Source organism: Pholis gunnellus, assembly GCF_910591455.1.
Source record: "Pholis gunnellus genome assembly, chromosome: 11".
Taxonomy (NCBI): domain Eukaryota; kingdom Metazoa; phylum Chordata; class Actinopteri; order Perciformes; family Pholidae; genus Pholis; species Pholis gunnellus.
This window is the reverse complement of record NC_136538.1, coordinates 19,056,040-19,079,633: the sequence shown is the minus strand read 5'-3', so window position 1 is coordinate 19,079,633 and position 23,594 is coordinate 19,056,040. Positions and strand designations below refer to the sequence as shown.

The following is a 23,594-nucleotide window of genomic DNA, read 5'->3' as shown; positions in this document are numbered from 1 at the left end:
TTTAATTATTATTATGGGGTTGGAGGAATGACAATTAGGTCTGGCCTGCCCTCAGGCCAGCAGTGTAATAGGCAGACAATTTGCATATTCAGTAATTATAATACAATATGGATTTGCATATTTAATAACTGATTCAGATAGCAAGCTCATGAAAAACGCAAACCATAGACTCTCATGAGACACAAAATCATGTTTGTCTTCTCTCTCTCTCTCTCTCTCTCTCTCTGTGTGTGTGTGTGTGTGTGTGTGTGTGTCTGTGTGTGTGTGTCTGTGTGTGTGTCTCTCTCTCTCGCTCTCTCTCGATAGTGTCCATTGGAAGACGTGTCCAAGATCCACTGGCTGAGCTTGTGAAGATTGATCCTAAACACATAGGCATTGGAACATACCAGGTAAGTGTGTTTTTTTTTTTTTTGCTGTTGAGATGCTCCTCGTGGATGAGAGCGTCCTGACCCCGAGCAGTGGAGCATCTGCTGTGAGTTAGACTGAAGCAAAGGGCCGAGAGGTGTGTGTGTGTGTGTGTGTGTGTGTGTGTGTGTGTGTGTGTGTGTGTGTGTGTGTATGTGTGTATGTGTGTATGTGTGTGTCTGTTAGTATAATAATAACTCTTCGTCAAAAAGATTTGAAATACAAACAGTAAAAGGTTAACTAACGTCGGGGGTAGGTGAAATAGCAGAGTCCTTGATTGGCTCTGTGAGGCTGTTAACAAATGAGCCGCGATCTGATTGGACTAAACCCCCCATCAGGCTTGTGGAGCTGGAGATGCTCAACGGCTTTCTTGCAGTAACAGCTAAGACGATGCACATTGTGTGTGTGTGTGTGTGTGTGTGTGTGTGTGTGTGTGTGTGTGTGTGTGTGTGTGTGTGTGTGTGTGTGTGTGTGTGTGTGTGTGTGTGTGTGTGTGTGTGTGTGTGTGTGAGTGAGTGAGAGAGAGGATCGTACACATGGTTTGCTGTAGTTTGTGGTAGAACAGCAAACATGCAAAGATTGGGTGTGTGTATTTTTTTCTTCCTCTTTATTCTATCTTTATTTATTTAACCAGTATAGTCACTTTAAGAGACTCCTGACCAAAATGGCAGCATAATTAATTTACTTAAACAAACACACAACCAAAATTCACAGAAGGAATAAGAGAAAGGAAGAGAGGAGAACAGAAAAGCCATTTAAACACATTATAACTACTCTATACTAAAATACTCAACAACAACAAGTAAACTAAAAATTCAACAGTTGCCTATTTTAATCCCTAAAACATATTTGTGTTTAAAAGTATGCAAAGTGGCTTTTATTCTAAGCAGTATGTACAGTATGTTAAGTTTTTATTAAGACCTCTTGAAGAGTTCAGGTGCTACTTTTGTATTTCAAGCAAAAAATTTGGACTACAAGCACAAAGGGAATGTGAGAGAGGGGTTGAAGATGTGACGGAACAAATGAGTAAAACTTAAAGGTTGAGAGCAGAGAGGCGAGCAGGGGAGTAGATAAACTTGGCTTAGGCCTGAGTCAACAGATGATGCTAAGGGTGACAGCTAATTCAATTAATGGAGATCAGGCATGACGTATGTTTGCTGCTCGTTGTCCATATGAACTCAAGTGTGTGTGCAGAGGAACTACAGTTAGCTCAATGTTGATTTTCTTCCTCACAAGTGTGTGTGTGTGTGTGCGTGTGTGTAATAGTGTGAGACATGGAAGACAAGCATTAGGTCAGTGTGCCTACTATTTACGCCAGCTTTTACTAATGCAGTATTGTCCTCCATATACGGGAGTTTGTGTGGAAATAAAGAGCATGAGAGGATGGAAATGGGAACAAAACAAAGAGGCAAGTAGAATAAGTAGTGCAACTAATAGTGACTAATGCAGTGGTCACAGCATCCAGATGATATGCATCGAACACATTTAAAATACTGGAGCATGATCAGGACACGGATAGAGCACAGTGGTTCTTTTGCAGAGTAATATTACAGTTCTAGAATTAAATTTGAAAAACAAGGGGGAGGAGTTGATGTAGCCGTAATCTTAATTTAATCTGTTGATAATATTTTTAATTATTCATTTATTTAGTAAAATGTCCAAATATAGTTAAATGATCAGAGATCAGAGCCTGGAATCACTATGTTGTAGCAATGAACAATTAATTAACCATCAAAATTGTTGCTAATTGATTGTTTTATGGCTCAACCAACAGATGAATTGACTGATTGTTGTGAAATGTTCAATCAGTCTTCCTAGGAATTGAGGGAAAGCCCGAATACATCAGGATTACTGACAGAATGCTGCTGTACACTGAGCCAGTACAGCATGAACTTAAGATTTATTTATACTCGTCACTGTCAAAATGTCGCTCACACTCTTTTGCTGGTCACGTAAACGTATCATCATTTGTGGATGAGAGGCCGAGGAGAAGGAAGGGGTTAAAAAAAAAGACAGCAGAGGGTGACAAAGGGTAAAGGGATAATGGGGGGGATTTAAGGGTGACGGAAAAAAAGAGATTTGAAAGAGAAAGGAGAAGCTTGTATTGTGCGTATGTGGCTGAGTGTGTTGGGTCTGAGGCCCGTGTCTCTCACCACGTCCTGACCGGGCTCCCAGGGGTGCCCGGGGTTCTGCACCTCCTGCTCTCAGATCATGTGACTAGGTCAACAAATGATAATATCGCCGGGTAAATAAACTCTGGGTGCTGACAGATATGAGATGGGACATCACTTTGACCTGCGTGGCAGCCGTCACACACACACACACACACACACACACTATTCTCCCCATGCCTTTTTTCAAAGTTTAAAGGGTTAAATGTGTGTATGTGCTTGAATGTGTGTGTGTGTGTGTGTGTGTGTGTGTGTCTACATTTGTAATAGTGTATGTATTTGTGTGAGAAGAGTGCACTCATGCATATGTGAGTGTTCTTGCATGTTCTTTGCGTTTTGAGCTTTCTGAGGGTTTATTGCCATTAGACCCAAACAGCAGAAGGGCAGATGTAACTCTAGACAGCTGGCACAGCATGCTCCCTCTTTCTCGCTCCCTCTGCTGACCCAGTGAGTGACAGCTCTGAGAGAAAGGAGGAAATGAGCTGAGGGCTAAAAAAGTGAGGCCCATTAAAATCAGATTGGATGTAACTATTGGTGTGGGAACACTGTTTTCACTGCAGTACCTCTGGCGGACGGGGTTTCTGGATACGGAGTTTGCCAGATGAATGGCAGTATCATTAGTATTTTCTTTATGTATATATATATATATTTGCGGTTATACAGCTTCTGATATATTTGAGAGAAATTGTATTAGTAGCTCAGAACACTTACAAACATTTCAGGAGTCTCTTTACAATTAGACACTTAGTGGGCGTGGCCTTTGGACGGCTCCTCCATCTGTCAATCAGCTCTTTACGTTGATGGTCTGTTGACAGCTGGGTGATCCCCAGGGCTGTGAAACTAACTGCTACTGGAAAATACACACACAGACACACACTGCTGTGTAAGAAAACATCGCCCGCCAGCCGGATATTAAAGAAACTGTCACTCTCCTCCTCACCTCTCTCACCCGCTCTCCTTCTCTGGCTCCATTTTTCATCTTTTTGCTAAAGTTTTCCCGCTTTTCCCACTGACTCCCTGTCCTCTGCCTTCCTTTTCGTGCCACGTTCTTCTTCTTCTCTCTCAAGTGGTAGAACATGTATTGTGGACATACATTGTAAGCCTGCACATGTTGCTAGAGTTTTGACCTCTTCAGCAATGCATCGGCTAAAAGAACATGTCTTTTGGCCTTTCGGTGCTGCGATTGTGCCAATGTTTGCTTGTGCATTTGAGCATGCGATCTCTTTCCGTTGAATGTCGGAGTGCCTACAGGGAGACAGGAGCAGACAGAGCTGAGAGACAGAAGGAGAGCCGTGGAGGGTTCACGGTGATTGATCGTTCCTGTCTCTGTGTTTGGAGGCATGGGAAAAACAAAACTCCGAAGCTGCCAAACATTATCTGCTACTTTATTTAATTATTTCCCTTGCAGTACGTCTGTCACAGCACGGGGTGTGTTGAGTCACACTTGTGTCTTAACTCATATAATGGATTTAAACAGGCTCATGCTAATTATTAACATATTCAACAATTTATAAAAGACATGAACTAGCTGTTGTCATGTCAGGCTTCTTATTCTAGCGCTGCACCGTTTATATTGAGTGAGGATGTTTGTGTTTCGGTGGTGAGTAAACCTTTATTATTATTGAGCTGGATCAGGTATCTGTGACAATGAGGCCGAACTATTCAGTTCAATTCTACGTTTGTATACTTTCTACATTATTTACTGGAATTTTAATTCGTGGCACAGTTTTGACCAATTTCTTGCTGCATTAAAAAGGTTTACACTCAAATTTTTAAGATTTTTAAGTTGCTGGTGTACAATTTACTATAATAACAATAAGTAATACAGTGAGGCATACAGCCACTAGTATGTGAGGGGTACTCAGTATGAGGCGATGCCGATAGCCCAGCTATTGCTTTCATTATCAGGACTGTAAAAGTCGGTGCATCCCTCGTTATCTCGTTCTTTATCTGGAAGAGAATTAAACCAGTGGTTGATGGGTAAAACACACAAACATCAGAACACTGTAAAATAAGATCAGTCAGATTATAAACTGGGGAAAGGAAGTCAAAGTGTGTTTCTGGGTGTATGAAATGATGACCTGAAATCAGCAGATCTCATCTACTGGGAAAGTTAGTCCCTGTGCCTGTCCGGAAACTTCTCCTGTTTCGATTTTCTCATGCTCTGTTTTGCAGTCCCTCAGGTAATGTGTGTGTGTGTGTGTGTGTGTGTGTGTGTGTGTGTGTGTGTGTGCATGACTGTTTTGCAGGAAGTAGAGAAATAGCCATTAGGCATTCATGAAAGGTGTTGGAAAACCATGAAGCCATATCCTTGCTGTCATATCGCTTTCAGCTGCTGATTTACGACTCGTATTTAACGGTGCACGTATTCACACACACGACTCTTAGCCAAGTCCTCGTGATGGGAATAGTATGCAGTATGTTCAAGACGGAGTTCTCAGAAGCCTCATAGGAGCTGTCAGTCAAGATCTGCATGAGCTTCAGATAACCTCAGGCACCTTGTTAGTTTCTACATAGTCCCTTAATTATCCTGTTGTGATAGACATGAAGTGGCAGTTTCACAGCATTGTTATACACAAGCACAAGGGAGAGAATGTAATCCAAATTATCTTGATACTCAGAATATGTCAACTTGTTGGTCCCTTAATCTAAAAAAAGACAACTTTTTATGATTTTTGAAGCGTAGATGCAATCTGAAGACGTAAAAAGTTAATTTTAGGCTATTAATAAACTACACAACGGTCGCATGAGTATACACAACAAGGCTGTGAGAGGCTTGCAACTTTGTAGCAACCGACTTTTAAAAGACACTTAAAAGCTTCCAAATTCATAATCGGGGTATCTGCTGACTTGTATAGTGAAACAAAACATACAAATATCTGAAGCTTGTGTTCACGTCGACCTGAGTGCTTGTTAAATCGTGAGCGAGGACTCTCTTTGACTGGCAACCCCCACACGTCAAAATAATGGAAATATGAATACAAGCCTAATTTACAAGACGGGAGAAGACATTTCTCATGTATTTAATGGAGGCCTAATGCCACTCGATCCCACAGTCATACAATCATCTTACGGTTATCCTTCCATCATTTGCTGCCCTCAGGCTCTTGGGACATGCAGCCATTCTGGCTCCAGCATGTTTCCAGTTGCCAAGCTTTTTGTGGCATCGTAAACGGTGTTTCTAGTCTGCTGATGGTCCGAAAGACCTCCGCCATCATTGTCAGTCAACACCACAACTCTCAGCAGTTGCCTCACCTTCCTTATTTCCTCTCTGCCTCGCGTTGCAACACATTTGTCTTTCTGTACCAGAGAAAAATGACATTGTATGCTTCTCAATTTCTCAACCAAATAGCTCACAGAGGAGCTTGTTTTGGTTTTCTGTCCTGCCCTGTACTTTCTCACTATCTGTCTCTGATTGACGTGTGGTAACTCAGCAGCATTTAAGTACTCGAGGTGCAGACAGAAGCACTTTGTTCCTGCGTGTTGGTTGGCTGGCTTCAGCTGGTTTCCGGCCAATCCAAACATGACCTTCACACGTAGTGCAGGGATACTGTCTGTTGACTCTGGATGATTTTGAGGTTTTTGGGGGTTTTGGGTGTTGGGACCAAGGATTGGGGGGAATGGAGGTAGTTTTTTAAATGGATGGTAGCGTATCCGTGGGATGGATGGATTAAGAGTTGGTGAAGGTCTGCCCATAAGGACACAAATGTGTTTAAAGTCGACTGGTATTCTCTCATTGTGACCTTCTCTTGTAAAAAGTTTTGTTGCTAATTTCTCCCAATCTATCTCTCCATCACTGTGCCCCCACACACCAAACCTCAGTCCTGATCTAGACACTAAGAATACAGTTTATAGTGAAATAGTCAGATACAACCAAAGAGATAGAAAAGGCAGTCGTAGAAAATTAACGTAGAGTGTTGAGAAGGTGGAGTTCAGAGTGATCTGAAAAGATAAACGCTCAACACTAGGACTGCACAGTCGTGGCTAAGATGATGCTAAAGTATGATTCCTGCTGCCTTGTTTACCTCTAAGGGAGATTAATGAGAGATACACGGATTGAGAGGTAGATAGAAAGATACACTGGGCGACATGCTCCATTAGTGCAGTTAGTGCCACTGTAAACTGAGTAGAGCACCATGAGGGCCTCTGCTGTCAGGACACACACACATACTGGACTATGTGTGTGTGTGTGTGTTTAATAGAGCAGAACTCGCTCATTTTCTGTAACAGCTGCTCTCTTCCATTCAAACTCCGGCACATTAAATCACTGCTGCTGGTGCCAGAGACACTCTCTAAATCTATGCCTGTGCATTTGCCTGATTGTCCTGGTTTACTTTTTAATGGTCATCTGAGTATTTCTGTTCAAATACTGGCCTTTAAAAAGACTTTCTTCCTTGTTTGAATGTATTTGCGCTGCCTTTTTATACTTGTTTTTATCATATGTTTGCATGCTAGAGAACACGTTTTGATCTGTAGGATGAGTCTGTGACAATAGTTAATTTGTGCCTTACTTTTTAGAGCAGACAGCTATTGGTACTGAGCTATGTCACAGTATACACATACAGAAATAATAGCATTGTACTGTTCTTGACCGGGCCTGCCAATAGCATTCTTAACATCTATCCTTGGCCTCAGTGGTTGGCTGAGGAAACATCCAAAGTCAGATTTCTTGAAATATGAAAGGCCAGTTTCTTTCCCCAGACATGCCAATGTGAATTTATGATGCATAGCTGAGGTTTGCATTGTTCATGTGAGAAATTAACTTGATTTATTGCCCAGCTCACTGAGATCAGCTCTGCCAAACTCTGCTTTTTCCATTCAATTAATCGTATTTAATAGTAAAACAGCGTTAGATTAAGTTTAGATTTAACAGTGCATTACTGTAAGCTTTGGTTTTGCAAAATGAAAATTGAACTGAAATTAAATGAATACTAATTTAAGTTCCATCCCTCGTTGAGCGCAGTCCTGTAGCTCTATGCACCTCTGTGTTCGCAGTCAGTATTGTGTTGTGCTGCTCCCACCTCTATACGGTTTCAATAGGAATGCGAGAACATGTTCGTTGGGGTTTCGTTGCAGGTTAAAACTCACACTGCCCTGCACACCTCCACCTTTCTCATGTGAAGACATTCTTCTCAGGTGTGTCGTTACAGGTGATTTCCTCTTTCTATATCTTCTCACCGGATGGAATTCATAAAACCTTCAGTGGGAACTTTCTTATTGTTTGGAAAGTTATTTATATCCTCTCCAAAATGCCTCCGGCCGTATTGTCTCAGCGTTCTCACTGAGAATCAGACTGCAGGTCACACGAGGAGTCACCACCAGGGGTGCTGTGCTGTCCCTCTGGCTCTACCGCAACTCTTCTCCTCTCTGCTGTTCACACATTTACCGTCCTGCCTATTGTAGGGTGAGTTTAAACAGTTTTGTTGCTGGTATTAGAGGACATTACCGGACACATAACATAGAACCTGAGCTCATCAAATCCAACTATTCAGATTAATTAAATACAGTAATTAATTACTGAGACGTTATTTCTGAAGGAAACAGCATTCAGTCATAATGAATTGTAAACCGTACTGGGAAGATCAAGTGCCAGAATCTTAAAATATAAAACAACTCTTGTTTGAAATTAGAAACTGCAGTAAAGTGATTTGGAATGGAAGAAGTTCTTGGCAATGTATCATAAAAATGTCTTAAATTATATTTGTTAAAACTCTGTTTTCTAAATGAAAGATAAAATAACATTTCATAATATTGAGCAGAGTTTCAATAATTTCAATAATTTCTCCAGTTGTTGGCAAGCTACTCAGGAAGTGTAAATACGTTACTTCCATATTTTTAGGCAAATTTCAAGCATTTGGGTCCCGGTCACTCACATTGTTTATGCTTTGTCACATCCCTGTTGATGCGATCCTGTCATCCTAAATATAATAAAATCATTAGACATGAATGATTTGCTTTTTTTCATGTCTTTTGGACTTTCAGTTACTAATAAGAAAATACCAGTAGATGAAATCATGAATTATGTAATTTCTAATAAAGGATTTAATATGTTAAGTTAGGTTCATATTGAACCTGTGCAGTGATTTAGGTATAAACTTTGTTCAAACTAGTCAACATCTCTAAAAGGCCAAGCAAAACCTATGAGTCTGCCCCCCCCCCCCCCCCCCCCCGGTCCTCATGTGTCCTGCTCTTGCTGACAGAGAAGGGTGCGTTTGCTAGCTGCTGCTGTTATCTGTTTACAAGCCAGTGTTTGCTCAGAGCTTGATCATGTTACAGGACAACAACCCCTGCCAGTCCCATTCACGGCCGTCCACACACAAACAGTTGCACATACCCAGACGTAGCCCAACAGTAGTCTAGTTTAGACTGTCGGCCAATCGTCGAGCAGTTGCTGACGCATCAGTCTGCAGCTGAACTGAATCACTGCTCAGGGCTTCTCTTCGTCTGGGGACGACTGCTAGGTCTCATAGAATTTCTTAAATCTTATTTTGTGTTTTGTTTTAAGGTTTTTTTCCTCAATCTGCTCCGCTCCACTCTCCTCTCCTTTCATTTTCTTCATTTAAATTGTTGGCCATCTTCCCTGCTCCTTGTTAGGGAAAAAGAATCCATCCCTTTTGGATATTATGTGCTGATTAATGAATGGATGATTGGCTGGTGGTTGAGAAGTGTGAAGAGTTCATTCGAAGGATGCTACAGTAACAAGAACTCTGTTAGTAAGAGAGAGAGAGAGAGATTGTTGACGAGCCAAACTAAACATTCCCCCTCTCCTTTCACATCTGTGCTCCCTATCTCTCTTTCTCTCTCTCTCTCTCTCTCTATGTCTCTCTCTGTCTCACTTGCTTTCATTCAATTTAAAACATATGAAAGTCCTAAACCACAAACATTTCTTGCACTTGCTCATATTATGTATGTCTTTATATGTGTGTGTGTGTGTGTGTGTGTGTGTGTGTGTGTGTGTGTGTGTGTGTGTGTGTGTGTTTGCTAAATGTGTGTTTCTAGCATGACGTGTCGGCGGGAGCTCTGAAGGCGGCATTGGACGGCGTAGTGCAGGAATGTGTGAGCTTCGTCGGGGTGGACATCAACATCTGCTCCGAGACGCTGATGAGGTAGACGACACATGAAGACACAGATATACATGTGCCCACAAGCATGTGCACTCTCTACTGCGCACACACACACACACATGCAAATCGTGAAACCGAGTTGAAGTAGGGCTTAGACCTCTGACATACTTTCCCTTAGCAGTCACAACATGGCAAAGCTTCATCCACACTCATGCACAGGCGCATGCTCGATGCTTACACACACACACACACACACACACACACACACACACACACACACACACACACACCCTGCATGCCAGCTTTCTGTTTCGACTAAAGCTTCACACCCTGGCATCACTTATTGGGACGACTGGAATCAACGGAGTGGAGTAGGCGAGGTAGACATACGCACATACACACACATGGCTCTCAAACGCCTATATGTACATGTATGCAGAGTCGCAAATATCTTTGGTATTTTACTGTGCACTCATTTACTCATTTACTACAGCATGTGCAATACACAAACGTGCTTTAAAAGCACAAGAAGTGCACACATGTGACTCTCACACACACACACACTTGAAGTGGATACAAATGGTATGAAACGAGCTGGCATTAGCTGCAGGGCAGGCATCAGGTCATCTGTTTACCTGTCTGCTCTGCAAGTGAGCTTTTTCCATTTCTGCCAGGAGTTGTGCGATACACATTACACACACACACTCACACCAACGTGTTGATGACTGAGGTATTATGTGGAGTGTTGACATTGCCGTGTGTTTTAGTGTGAGTGAGTCACTGTAGGCATTACCAGAGCAGACCTAATTCAGTTTCAAATCGCCTCCCTGCGTCGCTCAGCCAAAACTGGACAAATATACTCACTAAACTAGTGTTTCCCCTGCTCGTTTAAATGCCAGGTCACAGTCTGCACAATCCGCTCTGCTTGTTTATATATTATGGAAATAAGGGGCCAGATGTAGAAACAATGTGTTTATTACCAGGACACCACAGACGGGTGTACTGGTAAGACATCACATTTTGAAACTTTGGTTTCCTCACATTATCATCCAGTAGAGTCCTCAGAAATAAACACACAGACCTCAACAAACTTATTTGAAATTTGATAGCGTTGTATGACATTTTCCCCTTTTATTTATTGTTGTTATCTCCTAGGCATGTAGCAGGCCTGAATGCTGGCAGAGCGCGGAATATTGCAGAGTGGAGGGAGCAGAACGGTCCCTTCAACAACAGGGAGCAACTCAAACTGGTCAAAGGCCTGGGGCCCAAGACCTACCAGCAGTGTACCGGCTTCATTAGAATCAACCCGCAGACCCTACACAGGTGTGCAAACTGTATTTACATCTATACATATGCTATATGTATAGATGTACATCATGCAGAGACTAGATGGATGAGAGGAGTGTGGAAGGAGAGGAGGAGCCTTCACAGTAACAGTTTTCAAGGCACTGTTTAAGTATAAAGTATTGAACTGAAATAATACTTAAACATATTGACAGTGTGTGTGGATTATCCTTAATAACAAATACACTTTTCGTTAGAAAGGCACTTTCAAGAGTGTGAGCAAACAGAATGAATTAGCCTCCAGTATATTGGAGAGGAAGCAGGAATCTCAGAGTCAAACATAATAAAACGTAAACCGCCCTCATGGCAGGATACCACTATAGGTAATTGAATGAGTTTTTTTTTTTGTAATTTAGTGAATCAACCCTTTGATGCAAAGTTGTGTGTGACTCTGACTTCCTGATCAAATTCCAACACCTTTCATTCTTGTCCAAACAGCGCCAAGTCTTCACCTCCCCCTGTACCAGAGAAACCGCCGGCTAAGAAGGGCAAAGGAAAGACTACCAACATACCGACCTCATTTAACCCCCTGGACCAGACCTGCATACACCCAGAGTCCTACCATGTGGCACAGAGGTACAGCACACACACACACACACACACACACACACACACACACACTAACGCACACACAGCCTACCCCCACTGGCCAAAGCATGTTCAGGCTAAGATGGAGCTGATTTTGACACCGTCTCATATGGGGCTGGTTATAGTGGTGGAGGATTCTGATTTGATTTACACAGACACTGGATACCAGAGAGGAGGCGTTGGCTCTTGTGTATGTCAGTGTGACTTTGTGTGTGTCCTCGTGTGAGAAATGATTGCTAGCGCTGCTGATGCTGATATCAAAAGCACATTGAACATCTGCCCAATACTAGTATTGTCCTGTGTGAGGGAGAGAGAGAGCCCGCTCTCTTACAGCTGTAGTCACTCAACTGTGTTTAGTCTACATACGTTCTGACACTAGTGGCTTTAAGCATCGCTCGCCTCATGTTGATGCACCTTTAATGGCCTCTGCGCATGTGTGTGTGTGAAGATGGAGTGACTGTTTTTGCTTATCTTAAGTGACCATGTGTGTTTGTGGGGTTGTATGTGTGTGTGTGTGTGTTCAGCAGTCGGCCGTATCGTACAGTGTATCAAAGAGCTGTTTCGGGGTCAGAGGTTTAAAAGACAAATAACCGCCCACTGCTAATATAATACACCGTCTATTCCCTTTCTCTTTTTATTCGTCCTCTTAGTCTCACACATACAGTACATGTGCACACCTTCTCTTTTCCCCCAAATCCACACAGCTCATTTTTCTTAACATTTCTGTTTCATTCGTGCATTTTTGGCAGACACCTTTCTCTCTCTCTTTCTCATCCAGCCATCTCTCTCTCTCTCGCTCTATTTCTCTCTCTCTCCTCTGTCTGTCTGTCTCACTCTCTGTCTCTCTCTCGCTCTCGCTCTCTCTGTCTTTCTTTCTCAGTGGTGTTTGTTATCACAACTCAGTAAGGTGCCCAAATATTGCTGTTGTCATGGGGCCATCTTAAACGTCGGTCATCATTGCCCACAAATGGCAGTGTGTGTTGTGTTTTAAATTAAAATTCTCCTGATCAGTGAGGGCAAGAGCTATTAACTGATTGCATTTTCTGTTGAGGAATCTGGATTAAAAAATACTTTTATCTATAACATTAGAAAAGTCTAATATCACATTTTATTCAGTGTCTAGAGATGTCTTGGCTTGTGGGAATGGAGTTGCAACATTTCAAATGAGGCTGATAAAATGACTTTACTTTGTTCTTTTGGCCCACAGCACATTTTGACTAATGTATTTGTACATTATCCTACATTTTGCTAAGTGGGCGGCAGTGTGTCCGTGGTTTTGTCTCGGCCCTTGTCTGTTTTCTCTCCGTCATCTATTCTCTCGTTTCTCACCAGTCTACTTCTCATTCTCTGCTTTCCTGTTTCCTGCTCTTCAGAACTCCTAACCCTGCTTTGGCAAATGTTTCCTTTGCTATGACTAACCTATAATCCATGTCTGGCAATTCAAAGCAAATTAATTTCTCACCTGTTCACACATATATTTTGTGATGGCCTCAGTTTCACAAACCCTTGCAGAATTTGAGAACCCTTTGTTGGTTGTTTTTTTTAGCGTGTCTTGTGGTTTCACAGTATGTCACATCCCTCTTTAAATGTTAACGACGATGGGCTGTGGGGTTGATGTCTGATGACGGCGCAAGAAAAGAAACGCATGTCAGCACTCGCTCTTCCTTGGTATTCAGATGGCCTCGTGTACTTTTGATGCAATGGAAAACAAATCATCTTCCTCTGAACTTTTACATCAGAGAGTACGTCATGCCTCTGAACAATAGACCGTCGTACTAAAACCTGATTCGGCTGCCTCCTCACACAAGCTCTCAACATTACAGGTGTAGTCTTACACGTTGATTCAAACCGGACTGTCTTAGTAAATATTATTGTCATTCATAGAAAGTGATTATTTATTTTGAATTTTAAATTTTTATGTTTTTAGATCCAGCTTTACATTTTTAAAACGCTCTCCTTTCGAGTGACTACTTAGCATATTGGGACACATTCAACCCTCTAAATGAAACTTCTCAAATTATGTAGATCATTAGATTCCTCACTGCTCTTCTCACATCCTCGCCTCCAACCAGCGAAAGCAGGAGGTACTTGTGGAGGAATGCTGTGTGTGTGTGTGTGTCTTTATGGTGTATATGGAATATCATGTTCATCACATTAGTGACACTGGATCCTCCATTACTGCTCACAGCCCCCACATCACCCACTTTTTGTAACCATATACAACACACACACACACCCACACAGACACGTTTAGACCATAAATGCACAAACACAATTTGTCCGCCTTTGTTTCAGTGAGATATATTTGCATTAAAGCAAATATTGATATGCAACTTTTCTGTAAATGATGTTATTAATAAGCTGTAGAGGATCTTCTTTGTTAGAATATCTAGCATCAGAATGTCAATGAAAGCGTGTCTTTAGGCAGTTTGCTCCACTCCATGAAATATATAGTATTACTGTGATATGAGACAGAGGCGTTCCACTATGATGAATACTCCTATATTTAACAGTCGGGGCCCAATATTTCTATAATACAAGACAGAGTGGGTTCTTGCTGTGGGCCTGGATAAAATCTATATCCTAGCCCACCCAACCCCACTTTCACACGTACACACACACCACACACACACACACAGCGTTGGTAGTAATTATATGAGTATGAACCCAACACTGGTTGAGGCCTCTGGACTCCTGGTACCTCTTAAATACTAACATACACCCTTGGAAAAATGAGATGGGCAACGCACACACACTCACACACACACACACACACTCACACACACACACACACACACCTGAAAGTAGAACTCAACAGACTACAGGCTGCTCTTAGTTCAACACTGCTGTCCTCTCCCTCTATCGTTCCGTCTTTAATGTTTTTCCACTCAGAGGTTGAAGGGATGCTCCTAAATTTGGTCCGCAAACTGACCAGATTTGTGTGCCCTCTTTTAACTGTGTCTGATGTTTGAGTGGTTTGAGGTTCATTTCGGCCTCAGCGTATAAGAACAGGAAAGCTGACCGTATTTTAAGTTGATCGAAGTCCTAGTGGCATAAAACGATTTTTCATTTACGGTATACTTTTGCTTGTTACACTTCATCAGGGAGAACATATTTCCTCCTGTGCTACATTTGATACTCTAGAGTCTAGTGAGTCCTGCAGATTCTTTTTTTTTTTGATTTTTGAAAATTTCGATAATGAGAATGTGTCAAAATATTGTGAGTAAAAGAGAGGAAGAAGGATGACCTGCAGCAAAGGTCCTGAGCTGGATTCATACCATGGGGGCTGTGGTATGCTTCTGAGACCATTAGGCCACCAAGAAGCAAGTATTTCTTTGCCTGTAAAGCGATATATGGTTGGAAAGTTAAGAAGCCCAGGGAGACGCAGGAGACGAGACCCGAGTGTTAGACAGGCATCCACTTCGGTCCAAAGGTGACGTTTCCTCACCACTAAGCCATTTCTGGCACACACTCGGCTACTATTTTGCACCGATCTGGCTCGCGGGTGTTGAGGAATCGATTCCCCTTGTCTCCCCTTTTGGACGGTAGACGGTGACTTAGCTGGCGGGGGCCTCTCCGCTCCCAGCTGTCTCGTACATAGTTTGTACACAAGCCGTGTCCCGTTACATCCGCACTGTCTCTGCCGCTGCCAAATGAGCATTTTGGAACAACATTGTGTATGAATCAACTTTGTGTGTGTGTGCGTGTGTCCACCTGTTCTGTCCATCATAGGGGGGGGGGGGGGGGGGGGGGACAGCTGCGGAGTCTGTTAGGCGTCAGGCTGCCAGTGAGCGACATCCATCATGGACGCTACCCAGCTGGTCCACACATGAACACATGCGTGTAGAGACAAATGCGTTCATATCTATCACTAGCTGTGAAAAGTGCCGACTGTAAATAGAATATACGGTACGCACAACACTCACTAAGACTTTGGTACTCTGGCTCTCTCGTGCCAGCTTGCTACCGGGTCTGTTTTAGAATGTAGACGACCTAATTAGTTTTCATTCAAATCTCAGGCTCAGTGAGTTTTAAATGGTGCAACCTGACTGACTGTCTAGACATTTTGGAGGTGGGACATCCTGCTAGAATAAGGTGATAGAGGGAGATTTTTCCAGGCGCTGAACAGATGGACAAACAGTCCAACCTTTGCAAAGTGGAGGCAGTTTCATGAGACAAGGTGTCAGGGTGTTTACAGCCCACTGCGGATTTACCTGATTTAATAGGGGGTAAAATAAATGTGTATTTGTGCTTGTGTGTGTCTCGGCAGCTCGTGGCTTTGTGTGTAATTACTCCCACACCTCTCCCGCCCTCCCTCTTTTCCCCCCCAAGCTCCCTCTCACTTTACCTGCATTAGGTTAGCTTTTCGCTCCCTACTTCCTACGTCTCATCTTTTGTTTCTCTTCTTTCTGACAGTTATACTTTTCTTTTCCTAATCATTCTTCCCGGTCTGTCGTCACTTTCCCCCCCCCATCCCTTCCTCTTTTTCCTGCTCAGTTACTCCATCCGTCGTAAGCCCAGGTCTCTGTGAGGGAGGGGCTGCATGTGCTTTAGCCCAACTAGGACCACTCGCGTTTACAGACACTGTCATGAACTTGTGTGTGCATACCCAAACATACAACAAATATAGTTTGTTTATTTGCTGTTAGAGTTTTGTAGTTTTTAAAAGTTGAAAGTTTCACACACTGCGCCATGTTTATCATATTTTTATTTTTACATGCGTCACTCCTTTCCAGGTTTCTGGCCCTCGTGGGTGGGACTGCAGACCAGATCGGGAGTCCAGGCCTGCGACGGTGCGTGGACAGCAAGGTTAGGACCAGCAGTGTCGAGGAACTGGCCAAGACGTTGGACACCACACCTGAGACCCTCAAACTCATCATAGACGGCCTCACGCAGCCTCCTGGGTTTGACATAAGACAAAGTAAGACTCCTGTCATACACAGTCACACTGGAATAAGACCGGGTAAACACCTGGTTAACGGCGTTATTTACATTGTCAAAGGACACAAAGAACCAGCTTACAAAGTCTATAGGCAAACATTTCCTAGAGGAACAAATACACCATATTCATCCATGTGAATTTTGTAATAGTTTGATATTTCACATTGCGAGAGGAATTCAGCAATGTTTACATGCACACACAAAATAAGCAAAACCACAGTTAGACTCTTATTTTGTAGTATTTCCCCTTGGTGTCAAAATGAATTTATTATTAGAATAAGACCTTTTGAGATGTACCATCTTGTTTTCGAAATACAATTATCAGTATAACAACGTTCAGACAGACAACCAACAAAAAGACAAAGACAAACCATATGTATTAATGAAAACATTACAACCACAAGGTGGCCAATAGGTAAACAGTAGAGCGTGAGTGGATAAACAAATACAAGTGAAAAGAACATGTATAAACATACGGTATAAACAGTGAATAACAAGAGCAGTTCATCTCAAAGTAAGAAGACCAAGTGATGAAATGGATCTGAGGTCACACATCTGCTAGAACTACAAAATTCAGTGTCACTGAACACAAAACTATCATTGTTTTGAATCATATAAAAAATGAATAGACTGCACATGTCTGCAACCTGGCAGTCACAGCAACTTCTCGTAGTCGCTCATCTTTCCTTCTGAATGTCCTTTATTGGTCCCTACTGAACTGATAGAAAGTCCAACGTGTATTTGTCCAGTTGTTTGACTGGTTTGCTAGTTACAACACACACTGTCTTCTCTTGTGCCTTTATTATAATAGGCATGTCCTGGCAGTGTAAGTTAATAGGATCTGACGGTGCTGTGGCTTCCTCCCTGTAGCCCAACAACGCAAGTAGTATGTTTCTGAGAGGCTGTGATGGCTCCAGCAGACTGTGCTGTAAAACTAAATATCTACACACAAAGACTTCTTTCTCCTAATCACATACTCTTGAGTTCAGGCGCACATTATCATATAAATACATCGATTTTCAGCTGTTTGGCTGAAGCTCAAATGTATTTTAGAAGAATTTCTGTCACATTTCAGACGCAATTCTTTTGTCATTTTTCTTGTTTTATTTTGAAAAAAAGGGTCTTTGAAATCAAGATATTTACATAACTGACACCCATGCGTTGTGAATAAATCTAATATACTGTATGTTCGATTTAAAAAGCGTATTCAGTGCTAAAGAGGAAAAATAAGTACAATTATCTTTGCTTTAAATTCTGATTAACGCTACAAGCTATTGAAGCTGGTATTTTGAAGATGGTACTCAATGAGACTCATTATTAATAATTGCTATTATTGAGTGTGTAGCAGCGCGTCGAGCTAAGTCTTCATTCATTGGATACCTAGATCATATGTTGATTTGTGCCACTTTCACTGATTGTGGAAACATCATTTTAAGAATGAAACAGTCAATAGTCTCCTCCCTTATAAAGAAACATAGGGATACTTGGTCTGTTCTTATGTAGAATAAGGACGAAAGTACAAACTTAAATGAACCTGGATTTAGAAAATATGTTTACAATTGTTGTCTGATTTCCAGACTGGTGAGTTAAATACAAAATAACTTTATTTGCCTTATCACCAGGCTCTCCTTTTCATACATCTTCATGCGGAGAGATACAAAAGAAGTCAAGCCTGGATACCCAGTTACTTGCTGGCTAACTTCTTAAAAAGAAGGAACGCAGCTTCAAGGTTCACTCTCAGGTTGGCCCTATTCGGTTGCAGCACACTACGCTTGGCCTCCTAGCCAGTGCTCAGCTGAGTAAACAGATGGGCCGAGGCTACCACATGAAATCAGTGCTGTGGGGAGGATAATTGGACCGGACTATTTCCTGGGGCGCGAGCCTTCCTTGTTTGTGTTCATGATACAGAAAAAGGAAAAAGATCTCTCATGAACAGGCCAAGTGGAAAGTGGGGCAGCATAGAATGCTGAGAAATGTGGAAGTATGCAGACACAAGTATCGGGTTGCTGCTCGAAATGTGATATCTGTTTGTCATTTCTGCCCCGCCCCCTCGCTTTCCTGCATCCCCTTTTCCCGTCTCTTCCTCCCAAGCATCTGTGCTGGCTTCCTCCCATACCTGACTTTGTCATAGATCCCTCTTCCTCACTTCCATCTAGCCACCTACCGGTAACTTTTTTTTTTCTCTTGATCTCTTTTTGCTATCCTCAGATTTTGGGCAAGCGGACTTTAAGCGGGGCATTGTGTCGATGAGCGATCTGCAGGTGGGTGCGGTGCTGACGGGCCGGGTGGACAACACGACTCTGTTCGGGGCTTTTGTAGACATCGGTGTCGGCCGCGCGGGCCTCATCCACAAGAGCAACATCACGCTGGACAAACTGCCTGCGAGCCAGCGCCGCCGCAGCCTGGCGCTGGGACCTGGGGAGCGGGTAGAGGTCCGGGTTCTGAATGTGGACCTTCAGAGGGGACGGATCGGGCTGGACCTGATCAGGATCCTGCAATAGAGTCACTTAATTCCCATAATTAATACTCTGTGTTTGGTTTGGATTCATGACACAAAAAGACACTGAGAGGCAAATGATTCCACGGTGTTCACAGTAACTGTTCTTATAAACTGAACAAGTCATTTTAACAGACTGTGAAGTGTATCTATAGGAGTGGCCCTTCACTTTAATATCTTAACAACACACATTCAACCAACGTCGGCATTATTTGCAGGAGCTTGCAATTCAGTTCCGATGTTTTTGTCAGCAAAAATGTTCAATTTCAAAAGAATCCTTCATCTCATCTCAGAATGGCTGTTACACGTCCAGTGAGATAAAAGCCAAACTGTCTCACAGTTATGTTCATTGCCGGGAGACTTTGTCTGTAGAAAAATGTCTCTTTTTGTCCATCAACTTCCTGCACACACTGCCGTCTACTGGTCAGTGCAGAAGACTCGTTGAGAGGGAACACAGAATTATTTGCACTTTAGCAGTAGACAGCTTCATACTTGATCTGCCGTTGTTTATCTTTTATGAATATAAAGTTACTTGTTAGTTATTATAATATTCACTTATTGTTCACATACTTTAGCTTTTCAAGAAATGCTTTGTTTGGTACTCGTACTTGTTTGTATCCTTGTTATTCAAAGCAGACTTTGTTTACAGTGTTTGTGGACACTTGAACAAACCAACTGAGGAACATGTAATCTTCAACAGATTTCAAACTGTCAAAAGGACTGGCTTCATCTGCAGATGAGATTTTGACATTAAAGATACTTCCTGTGTACTTGATGAATATTTTCTCAAACTGACAAATTCAGCGAATGGTGCTCTCAGCAGTGGGATCTGATTCACACTGGAGAGGAGCGGCGTGGAGGAGAATTGAAAAGGAGGAGGAGGATGGCATGAAGCGGGGAGAAAAGGAAGGTGGGAGAAATAGAGGAGCGGATGTGTTGAGTGATGGAAAGAGGAAAGACGCCAGTTTTAAAAAACAAGTTTTTCTTTCAGAGAACAGGAAAATGTGAGAAGACAGAATGAGCGGGATAGAGAGGGGGGGGGATGGGTGGAGACGAAGAGAGGAGGAGGGGGGTGTTTCTATCTCCCAGACTGCAGTAAAGCCTAAAGGCTTTTTAGGCTCGGTCCCAGACACAATTATCCCAGGACACACACACGCAAACACACACTAATCAGCTGCTTCAAAATTAATCCCAGACTCCCCATCCACATTATCTAATTTGTTTGTTTTTTATGAAACTGGAATAAATAAAAAAAATACGTCAAATATGGTTCTGAGAAAGCCTGAGGTCCCCTGTGCTGAACTCTATACTGAATACCTAATCACTGTTAGTGCCGCTGCTTCACTGTCTCCCCTTTGGGGAACAAATGGAATGTATTCTAGACACACAAACACAAAGAGAAGTTCGATCAAGGTTAATCAGAAGTGGCAGTTTGCTCAGTGATGATCTGAGAGAACTACACACACAGACTAGTTTCACATACTGCATTCGATTCTTTCTTTGCACACTCATTTTTCAAAAAAGGATTCCATTTCCTAATCAAGGTGGCTCATTTAATTTGACGCTAACGCCATATGTCATTTTGTTGTCTTGTGTTTGTTCTGGTCCCATATACTGTAGCTTGGCACAGTCTTCAGTGTTTTAGTCTTGGGGAACACATGTATTCGTACAAGAAGACACAGCTTTCCCTCAGCATCCTTCCTGCTTTTCCCGCCTTTAATTTTCCTCCCTCTGCTAAACGTGAGCACACAGATGGGACAGGCAATCTGGCAGCCAGCTACTGCTGCCCCTTGGAGTTTTCGTGAGACACTGGCCAGTAATGAGCCTGTGATAAGAAGAAGAGTGACTGCGGGAGTAGCTGTGTCGTTCCCTGTTATCCGCAGCTGCACTGGTTCACAGCTGTTGTGTTCTGGAGTGAGCTCAGGTGCGCCTTGACGTTTTGGTGAAACGTGGAGTAAATTGATGGCAAGCTATTTGTTGTTTCAAAGGTGCTAGGCATTTAAAAGTCAAGTTAACAGAGAAAAGTGTCCCAAGTGCACATGCAGGGCTCTCTTTCCTCATCTTATGTCTGAGCTCCAGCCACAGAGGCACAGGTGGATACAACATAATTTAACTTTCTTGACACAGTAGCAGAGAGAATGGTTCTCACAGCTAGTAAATGCATCCTGCTAAGCGAACATTGTGTGGAGAATATAGCCGTCTTTGTCGATCTCTGATTTCTCACACTTCAAGCACTGAACAATCCCTAAAGGCTGCAGCGCCTATTACTGTACAACCAATAGCACAAGTCAGTGCTGCACAGGCAAACACCATAATGATTATGTTGCTATCTGCTGTAAAAAAGTCAAAAAGTTTTTTCTGAAATTGGTGTAACAGAAAATAAACAATAACAAATTAGAGAGAGCAGTGGTAATCTGTTTTAATAGTTCTGTTTACCACAGCTACGCTTTTCCACATCCGAGGAGGTACGTGAGCACTGGAGCACACGTATCAAAAACCAAAAAAAAAGTGAATGTGCATCAGTGTCGGCAATTATTGATACGGTCACATGGCTGCTTTAGGATCAGATACTATATTATAATATGAATTTTACAAATGTTTTCCCTAAAGTAGCGCATACAAAACGTCTGGGCATTTTTACAGTGGAGATTCATGATACACAGCGTTATATTGTCCGACTTTAAGTAATGTACTCTGTGTCTGTACCAGGCAGATGTGCCTTAAACTTGCATGTGTGGAAGAGAAAATGACTACTTCTCACTTGATTTATTACCTCAGTAAACATGGATTCATTTTCTCAATTGTTAGTTTCAAGGCTTCTTCAATACAGCATGATGTTCAATTAGAAAATGATGATCACATTTAGAGTAACCATAATGCGGGGCATGCTTTAGGGTGGGTTACCTGGTGATTGACAGGCTGCTACCACTACATGAGCCGCATATGGCGTCTCAACGTCACTCCTCCGCATTCCAAATATGGTCACTTCCGTTCGCTGGTTGCAAAAAAACAAGTTGTAATACAACAAATAGGCTTGCTCAATTTGGAGTATATTACTGTACATCTCTAGCATGTAGCATTTCCTCCGTGTTGTGCCAGGACTACGATCGCCTCGCTGTGATTGCAATGGTTTGTGCTGGTTTCTCCTTCCAACAGAAAATAACTGCAGGTTAGCGGTGGAACCACCGACGTCAATACAGTCTCTCCCTTTTGTTAGAAAAACTATTCTCTGTGGTCAACACACGTTTGTACTGACAGTAAAATCAAACATTGTACTCACATGTTGACTCACAACAGCTGGAGACGGACTCAAATCGACATTTCACTCTCCTCCCTGTAGCTTCCTTGCAGGACAGTGAGCTGCAGCTAGCTCTCAGTTTCAAAACACACTTCCAGAGTTTGTCAATGCAGATTAACCTAAAAATACATTTATGTTTCAGAACAGTTCATTATTTAATAGTCTTTAGTTTTATCTATATATTGGACTGTTTGATTGAGACATTTGAAGATGTCACTGTCAGTTTTTGGAGTACTGCGAGTACTTTTAGAATATGTTCAGACATTATAGATCAAGATAGATATAATAAAACACGAAAATAAGTGGAGAGATAATAAATGTTCTAGTTTGTTGACTTGCTTCTGTATGTTTAAGAATGACAGTATGACATACACATTATGATTCTAACACTACATGTGTGAGCACATTAGTGGTAAAAATAAGAGCATAAGAGAGAATAATGTGAGAACCAAGAATGTGTGTTGAGCTGAACGCAAACACCAGTCACTTTCAAGAACACCACTCTCTCATATTCTTATTTTCCAGTGTTGGGTGACACTGAAAAATTCCAGATAAGCAGAGAGTGAGAACGGCTTTTGGCCTTTGGCACCGGTGGTGAAAAACAGAAGTGAAGTATAGGCAGAAAGGGTGGAGGAGAGATGGATGAATGGAGGTAGAGGAGAGAGAGGGATGGAATGAGACAGGAAATGAAAGGCTTTCTCCGGTTTCACTCCCTGTGACCTCATCAGTGTGATCATGGGTTTTATGAGCTTTCCCTCTCGACGCCCACACACCACCTCACACGTGCCAGGACACACACACACACACACACTCTCTCTCTTCAGCCCTTATATTTCATTCACTGGCTCAGAGACAAACGCACAGTACATGTGTTTTTGTCTCTCCGCCTGTTCCTTTTCTCACACTCCCTCCGTCAACCTTTCACATACTTCATCACACACTGGGACACTCAAAGAAGCCGACACTCAGACACAAATACTGACAGAGAAGAAAAATTGTCGTTAGTACTCATTGAATTAGCCTTTTGCAGGAAAAAGTAGGATGCTCTGTGTAATTATATAAAAACCTTTTAACTAAGCAAAATTGCTAAAATACGTGAAAGCCATAATATTTACATATCCCACGGCATACGCTCTCGAAGCACACAACACGCGTTGTGACAATACAGGTATCCTGAGGGAAGAGGATGTAGCATCACAACTCACCAGTAGAGCTTATGAAGGCGGGGGGAAGGAGGGGAAAGATGAATGGCAGTGAATGAGCGAGCATCTGATTAGTAGCTTTCA

The 23,594-nt window shown here is 42.4% G+C and overlaps 1 protein-coding gene across 1 annotated transcript in view; it reads left to right on the top strand.

Annotated features, from left to right (window-relative positions):
• srbd1 (S1 RNA binding domain 1) overlaps positions 1-19,079 on the top strand; it is a gene marked incomplete at its 5' end in the record, with an annotated part of 41,187 nt that extends 22,108 nt beyond the window's left edge. The window contains 6 exons of the mRNA XM_079168899.1: positions 307-389; positions 9,576-9,682; positions 10,796-10,963; positions 11,423-11,560; positions 16,309-16,493; positions 18,722-19,079. Of these exons, the coding sequence (XP_079025025.1) occupies positions 307-389; positions 9,576-9,682; positions 10,796-10,963; positions 11,423-11,560; positions 16,309-16,493; positions 18,722-19,014 (974 nt within the window). The 3' untranslated portion in view covers positions 19,015-19,079. The remainder of the gene's footprint in view (positions 1-306; positions 390-9,575; positions 9,683-10,795; positions 10,964-11,422; positions 11,561-16,308; positions 16,494-18,721) is intronic.
• Between the last annotated feature and the right edge of the window lie 4,515 nt (positions 19,080-23,594).